An 8641-nucleotide genomic window follows, 5' to 3' on the forward strand; every position below is an offset into this window, starting at 1 on the left:
TCGCGCACTTGGACGGCTGGTACAAAGAGACACAGTCCAAGACGTTCCTCCTCGTGCTCGGCAACCAAACCATGGTGGTGACCAAGGACCCGGCGATCTATAAGGCGGCGCTTGGGCTCAGCCATCAAAAATACTTCGACAGGGCGCCGTCCATCACCGCGGTCATGACGTACTTTCTACCTCGGTCCCTGGGCGCTGTCACTTCGCACGACTGGTCGCGCATCCGCCGGACGCTGCAGCGCGGCATGGCGATGCAGAGCTTTGACAACTTCCCATCGCTCGTCGCCTCGTGCATCCAAAAGCTTGACCGTGCGACGCTCTCGAAACAACCGGCTTCGGACAACAAGGATGTCCTTACGGTCGTGCCCGAAGACTTTTTTCCGAGCCTCACGTTCGACGTCTTCCACCGCCTCATGTATCAATGGGATCCCAACACGGTAGCCGGCGACTCGATGGACTTGCTGCGCGCTGCGCTCCACCTGAGCGAGATGTTTGCCGAGCGGGTGATGCTGCCATTCCCGCTCTTGTGGAAGCTGCCGTTGCCGCGCAACTATGAAGCCGACGCTGCACTCCACGATCTGCACGCCAAGGTTGTCGAGCTCGTCAACGCGCGGCGTCAGTACCTCGCGTCCCTTGACGAGCTACCGCATCCGACGTTGCTCGACTACCTCCTCGGTGCCCTCGAGGACGAGACACTTTCAAACGACGAAGTTTACGACAACGTCACGGGCTTCTTCATTGCGGCATTTGACACGACATCGAACGCACTCTCGCTTCTCTTCAACAACCTCGCGCTGAATCCGGATGTCCAGGCCAAGCTGCGCGCAGCGCTTGCCACGTCATTTCCGGGCGGGCCGGATGCAATCGCGCGCGCGACGTCCAAAGATCTGGATGGCTGCGACTACTTGACGATGACGCTGGACGAAAGCATGCGACTCACACCACCCATCCACAGCGCCGTGCGCAAGTGCGTTCAGGCGTGCGAGATCCACGGCGTCCGCTTCGAAGTCGGCGACGAGCTCTTCATGCACAGCCACGGCGCCGCTATGGACCCCGACAACTACGCCGGTATGGACGACCTCGAGTGCTTCCGGCCCGAACGCTTCCAAGATACTACGTTCGACAAGCCGGTCTCACTGGTCTTTGGCTATGGGCAGCGCATGTGTCTGGGTCGCCACCTGGCCATCGCCGAGATGAAAGCCATTTGCGCCTACGTCGTTTCGTCGTACGGGCTCTCGCGCCCAGCAGACGGCCCGCCGCTCAAATTGGACTCGACGCTCACGATCGGCACCAAAGTCGGGTACGGCACCATGCACTGGCGCCGTCTCTAGCGGCCTCGTCCTGCACAAAGTCAGTTGATAAATACACGTCCCATGTTCTTTCTACAGCTGCAAAACGTCTACTTGGAGAGAGCGTTGGCGCGGAGCCAGTCGTCGAGCGTGCGCGCAATGTCCATCATACTCGGTCGCGCTTGCGGGTCTGAGCGCAGACACGCGGCGAGAAGGGCGCGGTGCTCGTCAGGGCACGCCGAGACCGCGTCGATGCTGAGCCGGTGCCCCTCGAGCACAAGCGCCGCGGCTTCCTGCGGCGGCATGTCGCGGCCAAACGGCTCGGTGCCGACCATGATCTCGTAGAGGAGGACGCCAAACATATAGGCGTCCGACGCCGGCGAAAAGACGTGGGGGAGCTCCAAGCTCTCGGGGGCCATCCATTTCAGCGGCCCGAACCCCGGCTGGTCCAGAACGTGGCCCTAGAAGCGAGCATCACAACCAAGAGCCCCGAACGTCATGCGCAATACCATGCGGTCGATGGGCCGCGAGAGACCAAAATCACACACTTTGACGTGAAAATCCGCGTCCAAGAGGCAGTTGCTACGGTGAAATGCCGCAAAATGTTATCTAACGGGCGGAGGACGTACCGAGCGGCTATGTCCCGGTGCAGAAACGAGCCTTGGTGGATGTTGAGCACGCCGTGCGCAGCGTCGCGCGCAAAGATCGTGCGCGGGTAGGCGCCGTACGTACGGTATTCCGAGTCGTACAAGAGCGACTCGACGCTGCCGTTGGGCACATACTCCATCACAAGCGCGAGGTCGTCGTCGCAGGCGCCGATGAACTCAACCACGTGCGGGTGCTTGCCGAGCATGGAGAGCGCGCGCACTTCGTGCAGAAACTCGTGGCGTGACACGCTCGATAGCACGTCCGTCTTGAGCTTCTTGACGACAACATCAGTGTTGTTGTAGACGGCTCGGTACGCTGTCCCAAAGGACCCGGCGCCAATCGGCTCGAGAAGCGTGAGCGACGAGAGCGGAATCGCCATGGCCTCGCGCGGCGGCGCGTCCAATGGTGTGTACGTCGACGGGTATGTCACGACACGTGCTTCGGATTCGTCTTCCTGACGCTGGTGACGAAGAATTGTTGGCGGCGGGATTGTAAAGTGCAAAATGGCCACGTGGGTGCCGACAATGACGCGGGCGCGACAGAGCCGACCAACGTCATCGTCCGCCTCGATTCGCTTGAGGTCAAAGAAGACCTTTTCCATTTCTTCGACCCTAGTAGCCATGGATATACCGCAACACCAACACCGGCGACCGCCTACCATTGAAACGACTTGGCCGACTCGCCGATAACTGTGAGGCCGACGCACGGCTCGATCGCGATCGTGATCATCGTGCCGTGGGTGACCCGGAGACCGCGCGAGAGGCGCCCGGTCTCGACGACGCCTTCGTCGAGCGCCATCGCCAGCATGTCTTCGAATTGGTGCGGTGCACACGCCCAAATAAACACGCGGCACTTGGCGTCCCACGCCGGTGGGCCAAACGCACTAAAGTGCACGGGCAGCTGCAGTGACCGTGCGACGGGGTGCGTCGTGCGAATGTGATTGGTCAGCCGGCGCGTGGTCGACGCTGGCGCCGCTGTGTACGTGAACGGCTGGTACGCTGGCACAGCACAATCGTAGCTCGGCGCATCAAATGCCGTGTACACGGCGAGCGGCTCGTCCGACAGCAAAGGACTACCGGTGTCAAGGAGACTCCCACTCTTCCCTCCGGACGATGGCACTACCAAGGCGGTGGCCCCCGCGAGTGGCTTGGTCACGTCCGGCATCTTGACGAGTGTTTCCTAGTCGCATCGATGCTAGGGTTAGGGTCCAGACACAGTCAGCGGCGGACCTTGTCGTCGAGCGACGAGGACGAAGACGAATGCAGCGACGGGAACGACCGAGGCGGCGTGTACCGATGGCTTGTTGGCTTTTGAAAGGAGAACCACTGCCGATGCAAGAGCATCGTGGTCGTGGGGCGGAGGCTCAAGTCATCTAAATACCGATTGAGCGGCCGCAGATGGCAGGTATGGGTCGTACGGGAGAGACACTCGAGCACGAGTGTCTGCGCGGGCACTGTGAGCGACTGCAGCGCAACCGAGTCTCGAATCACATCGAGCTACGCGAAATCAATTCCTGTGCCACGAGTGCAGAGCATACGTGGGGGTCGTGGCCCGTCGTCAAGAGGTAGATAAGCGCCCCAAACGCAAAGCTAACGAGTCGCATGAGTGCACGAGGCGCTGAGAGGAGCGTACATATCGGCGGCTTTGCAGTGGGGTGTCGGCGGGTGCATGGCCGATGACGTGTGCAAGTCCAGGAACGGCGGCAGCAGCAACTGCAAGCGATCGCCAGCAATCTACGCGCAGAGCAAGCTCATCATGAAACCCCTCGATGCGAAGCGAGTGTACGTAGAGGTGGTGGATGGTGAGGTTGCCATGGACGATGCCACGCGTATGCAAATAGTGTAGCGCGTCGACAAGCGCAAACGCCTTGCGGTGGAGCTACGCTAGCGTGAGTTCGATTCCGCATATGCGAATTGCACCTGCGCCTCGGTGTAGCCATCTTTCGAAGCGACGTCTTGGGCGAGCGTACGCATTGGTGCGAGGCGGGCATGCAGGAAGTAGACGACGTTCCATGTCGCCCCGGCGTCAAAGATGCCAATCACGGGCGCAATCAGCGGGTGCTCGCTGCCCGCAACGGCCAACTGTTCGAGCCGCCGAGACATGTCCCTACGCGCTGCGTGAGGCCAGGCGCGCAGCAGCCGATGCGTCTACTTTGTCAAGAGCGTCGTTTTGGATCGCGCGGCAATGAGCACGACGGCGCCGTCGTTCTCGAGGTCTGTGGCCAGCGCATGATGTGGCAGCGGCGCTGGCTGGTCGAGTGGCTCGAAGCGGGACGCCGGGTACGGCAGGCGCGGCAGTAGCGACGGCGGCCGCAGCGCCGGACATGAGAAGCCCATCGTGGTACTGAGGTATTGGAGCACCATGCCTGCCAATGCCTATAGACAGGGTTTCAACGTCCCTCGGTATAACGACACTTGCTCGGATTAAAATATTGTTTGTGCCAACGCTCATTCATGACGTTCTTCAACCCAGGTACCTACATTCCGTATATACACGCATTCCAATTCGGGCATTCGCTTGTAAAGTATGTTTGGGCGCTCCGTAGTGCAAAAAAGTGGGCGTGATGAACACAGATGACGGCGAGATTGTTACGCTGTGTGCGAATTCCGTGCCAGTGGTTGGATGACACATCGTTTCGGCAAATCTTGACAAGGGTTTGTCGCCCTGCACGAAGCTCTTACTACGTGGATAGCGACCTCTGGGTCCTTAGCTAGCGCATAAGATCGTGTAGCATTGTCTACCAAGGTGCAGGATCTAGATCCACTGGAAGAGCCTGCCGCCCCACCACCCACCGTGGCCGATCCATCAACCAGCCAAGTCGCGATCAATGAGCAAGCGCAAGACAAAGGCCAACATCACCACGCGTTGACATATCACGCAGCGATGGCAGCTCTACCATTAGCTCGCAGAGGGGTCGACAGAGGTGTGATAGCAGCGATTAATTAAGGTACGTTAAGGATGGCACGAGAATGCTATTGCACGAGTAGCGTCTTCAGTCGATATGCGGTGCAAGGGGTTGAAGCGACGGCAAGGCAAGGCTGTCGAGTCCTGAGCGGTTGGTGCGCGTCGTCTGGCTCTGTGCAGCGTCGGCCGAGGCAAGCGCGTGCAGCACCTGCACGAAGGGCGAGCACCATGACACGGGCAGGCTCTCCTGCCCGTCGTGCATCTTGACGAGGATCTCCGAGACTTCGCGCTCGAGGTCGGCTACGGGCGGGCGCTTGAAAGGCTTGTTGAGCTTGACAAACTCCTCAAGGTCCAGTGCCCGGATCGCCCGAAGGACCCATGCCCGCTGGCTGCGGGGCTTCTTCTCGCTGAAGCCGCGGATGTGCTCGGAGCAGAAGACGATGGATTCACTCACGCTGCGCAAGTGGCCGCGCGCAAAGCTGTCTTCGATCCATGCACCAAGCACGAGCTTCTGCTTCGCGTGGTCCGGGGTCATGGCAAATGTACCACCTCTCGCATTCGATGCGAAAAAGTTTACCGGATGCCATTCCCGGAAATAATTAGTTTCCCCGTTGAATAAAAGCCTGTGAAAATGAATGGGAGACTTTGGCATCCGGATACGGGACCAGCGACACCCGAGCTTGACCAAGATCGCCGATGCGGTCACACCTCTGCCGACCCATCGATGGACGCACGCCATTGTTGAGCTACACAAGCTTCGATTGGCCATAGTAAAAGGCCCACTCGTGCTCGTACATCCCATGCGCTGCAGCTCGTCATCAACGTTCTAGTGCCAAGGCTCATTGCCTCCGCCGGCACACCATGTCGGGCGCACAAGCTCTCGGAGCTTCCACCCACTGCTTGCGCATAGCGCGACGGCTTGTGTTACATTCGAAAATATACGATTGATCGCTTCAACCGACAGTACCGGTATTATGGTTGTTTGCCTGCCTTGGCAATACCTATCGTCTGGACGATACATGGCGATGGTCGAAAGCCGTTGGCACGCCCGTTGCCGGCGTCGAGCTCGCAACACCCCGCGGCTAGCACGACACCACTGCGAATACGACGCTGTTTGGCGATAATCATATGTCGTCGTGTATTCATTCACTTAGTTTTCAAGCACAATGCGGAAGCGCACGTCACCGTTGTGGACCTTTTGCAGCGCGGCGGCGGCCTCCGCCATCGGCATCACCTGCACGATCGCGCGCACGTCCTTCTCGACCGCAAACTGCAGCATCTCCTCGATCATGGACGGCGACCCGATGATGGAGCCGACAATCGTGATCTGGCGCGGCACGACGGCAAACGCATGGAACGAAATCGGCTTCTCCGGCACCGCGATGAGCACAAACTTGCCTTCGGTCGCAATGAGATTGAAGAGCGCGCCCCAGTTGGTGTCGGCGCCGTACGACGTGCAGAGAACGATGTCGAACTGCTGCGCGGCGGCGGCGGCGGCCGCAGGATCGTTGTAGTTGAGGAACGCGTGCGCGCCAAGCACTTCCTTGCACTCCTGCTCCTTGCGGTTCGAAGACGAGAGCGCCGTGACATGCGCACCGAGCGCGACGGCCCACTGGATGCCCAAGTGGCCGAGACCACCGACGCCCAAGACACCAACCTTCGTGCCCGGCCCCGCGCCGTGCGTCTTGAGCGGCGAGTACGTCGTGATGCCGGCGCAGAGCAACGGGGCGGCACTGGCAGACGGGAGCGCGTCCGGAATCGGCACGACAAACTGCGCGTGGCACCGATAGTAGTCGGCATACCCGCCCTGCGTGATGTACCCGTCCGTCGTCTCGCCGTTGTACGTGCCGAGGAAGCCGGGGCAGAGCTGCTCCTTGTGCTGGTCGCACTGCGCGCAGTCGAGGCAGCTACCGCACTGGGCACCGACACCGACGCGCGTCCCGATCGCGTACTTGGTCTGGTCGACCTTGGACCCGACGCGCACGACGTGCCCAAGGATTTCGTGGCCGACGACCATCGGGTACTTGATCTCGCCCCAGCCGCCCGTCAGCGTGTGCAAGTCCGAGCCGCAAATGCCGCAATGCGTCACCTTGATCTCGACGTCGTACTCCTCGTCAAAGGGCTTGGCCGCGTACGTGTGGGGCTTGACGTCGAGCGACGGCTCAAAAGCGGCTTGCCCGTGGTAGATGTTGTTGGAGGCCATGGTGGTGTCGATGAAAATTGATTTGTGCGCTGTGGATTGATGTGCGTCTTGGTGTTCATTTTTAGCGCCATCCCACCCCAGTCTTACCTGGTAGTCTATCGATGGTTCGTAGTATGCTGGGTTTTGTATGCTAGTCTTTAGAGTACATTTACTACGCATACAAGTACATGCACAGTCGTACTACTTGTCTGGCCTCGGCCTAATAGCTATGTCTCGGTCAACATTCGTGGTCCCGCACACATAGAAAACCTTGTGCCATACTACCAATCCAGAAACCAGCTGGCACAACATCTGGGTTGCGACGCCACGAGACCATCACTCGGCGGTGCGCGCTCAGCCGTCGAGTCCTAATGAAGACGTCGTCCGATTTCGCTTGGAGCATCTGTCTTCAAACGCAGCCAAGTGATGAGTAGTAAGTGCATTGCAAAGACTAGCATACCTGTAAGCTGGCATACACGCGCACAGTCAGTCGCTCAACTTCGGCGCTTGTCGCTAAAAATGAACACCAAGACGCACATCAATCCACAGCGCACAAATCAATTTCCATCGACACCACCATGGCCTCCAACAACATCTACCACGGGCAAGCCGCTTTTGAGCCGTCGCTCGACGTCAAGCCCCACACGTACGCGGCCAAGCCCTTTGACGAGGAGTACGACGTCGAGATCAAGGTGACGCACTGCGGCATTTGCGGCTCGGACTTGCACACGCTGACGGGCGGCTGGGGCGAGATCAAGTACCCGATGGTCGTCGGCCACGAAATCCTTGGGCACGTCGTGCGCGTCGGGTCCAAGGTCGACCAGACCAAGTACGCGATCGGGACGCGCGTCGGTGTCGGTGCCCAGTGCGGCAGCTGCCTCGACTGCGCACAGTGCGACCAGCACAAGGAGCAGCTCTGCCCCGGCTTCCTCGGCACGTACAACGGCGAGACGACGGACGGGTACATCACGCAGGGCGGGTACGCCGACTACTACCGGTGCCACGCGCAGTTTGTCGTGCCGATTCCGGACGCGCTCCCGTCTGCCAGTGCCGCCCCGTTGCTCTGCGCCGGCATCACGACGTACTCGCCGCTCAAGACGCACGGCGCGGGGCCGGGCACGAAGGTTGGTGTCTTGGGCGTCGGTGGTCTCGGCCACTTGGGCATCCAGTGGGCCGTCGCGCTCGGTGCGCATGTCACGGCGCTCTCGTCTTCGAACCGCAAGGAGCAGGAGTGCAAGGAAGTGCTTGGCGCGCACGCGTTCCTCAACTACAACGATCCTGCGGCCGCCGCCGCCGCCGCGCAGCAGTTCGACATCGTTCTCTGCACGTCGTACGGCGCCGACACCAACTGGGGCGCGCTCTTCAATCTCATTGCGACCGAAGGCAAGTTTGTGCTCATCGCGGTGCCCGAGAAGCCGATTTCGTTCCATGCGTTCGCCGTCGTGCCGCGCCAGATCACGATTGTCGGCTCCATCATCGGGTCGCCGTCCATGATCGAGGAGATGCTGCAGTTTGCGGTCGAGAAGGACGTGCGCGCGATCGTGCAGGTGATGCCGATGGCGGAGGCCGCCGCCGCGCTGCAAAAGGTCCACAACGGTGACGTGCGCTTCCGCATTGT

General features: G+C 60.3%; 5 protein-coding genes across 5 annotated transcripts in view; 2 read left to right on the forward strand and 3 right to left on the reverse strand.

Annotated features, from left to right (window-relative positions):
• Positions 1 to 71: 71 nt before the first annotated feature.
• On the forward strand, positions 72 to 1331 carry SDRG_01508 (hypothetical protein; the record flags this gene model as incomplete). Its single annotated transcript, XM_008607038.1, has 1 exon — positions 72 to 1331. One exon carries the CDS (start codon positions 72 to 74, stop codon positions 1329 to 1331), a length of 1260 nt encoding a protein of 419 aa, XP_008605260.1.
• A 20-nt stretch (positions 1332 to 1351) lies between these two features.
• SDRG_01509 (TKL protein kinase) lies at positions 1352 to 4300 on the reverse strand (the record flags this gene model as incomplete). The annotated part of the gene is made up of 11 exons (XM_008607039.1): positions 1352 to 1750; positions 1799 to 1871; positions 1919 to 2548; positions 2596 to 3116; positions 3167 to 3309; positions 3355 to 3433; positions 3475 to 3526; positions 3570 to 3670; positions 3723 to 3815; positions 3857 to 4043; positions 4089 to 4300. 11 exons carry the CDS (start codon positions 4298 to 4300, stop codon positions 1400 to 1402), a joined length of 2442 nt encoding a protein of 813 aa, XP_008605261.1. The 3' UTR covers positions 1352 to 1399.
• Positions 4301 to 4861: 561 nt separating this feature from the next.
• Positions 4862 to 5413, reverse strand: SDRG_01510 (hypothetical protein). The gene has a single exon (XM_008607040.1). The coding sequence runs from the start codon at positions 5374 to 5376 to the stop codon at positions 4930 to 4932; it is 447 nt and encodes a 148-aa protein (XP_008605262.1). The 5' UTR covers positions 5377 to 5413; the 3' UTR covers positions 4862 to 4929.
• Positions 5414 to 5907: 494 nt separating this feature from the next.
• SDRG_01511 (hypothetical protein) lies at positions 5908 to 7114 on the reverse strand. The gene has a single exon (XM_008607041.1). The coding sequence runs from the start codon at positions 7042 to 7044 to the stop codon at positions 5992 to 5994; it is 1053 nt and encodes a 350-aa protein (XP_008605263.1). The 5' UTR covers positions 7045 to 7114; the 3' UTR covers positions 5908 to 5991.
• Positions 7115 to 7569: 455 nt separating this feature from the next.
• SDRG_01512 (hypothetical protein) overlaps positions 7570 to 8641 on the forward strand; it is a gene marked incomplete at its 3' end in the record, with an annotated part of 1555 nt that continues 483 nt past the window's right edge. The window contains exon 1 of the mRNA XM_008607042.1: positions 7570 to 8619. Coding sequence (XP_008605264.1) covers positions 7602 to 8619 — 1018 coding nt within the window. The 5' untranslated portion in view covers positions 7570 to 7601. The remainder of the gene's footprint in view (positions 8620 to 8641) is intronic.

Source organism: Saprolegnia diclina (assembly GCF_000281045.1).
Source record: "Saprolegnia diclina VS20 unplaced genomic scaffold supercont1.3, whole genome shotgun sequence".
In the NCBI taxonomy this organism is placed as follows: Eukaryota; Oomycota; class Saprolegniomycetes; order Saprolegniales; family Saprolegniaceae; genus Saprolegnia; species Saprolegnia diclina.

Bases quoted from the DNA above. Each gene is read 5' to 3' on its own strand.
- SDRG_01510 (XM_008607040.1), bottom strand. From the start codon at position 5,376: ATGACCCCGGACCACGCGAAGCAGAAGCTCGTGCTTGGTGCATGGATC.
- SDRG_01511 (XM_008607041.1), bottom strand. From the start codon at position 7,044: ATGGCCTCCAACAACATCTACCACGGGCAAGCCGCTTTTGAGCCGTCG.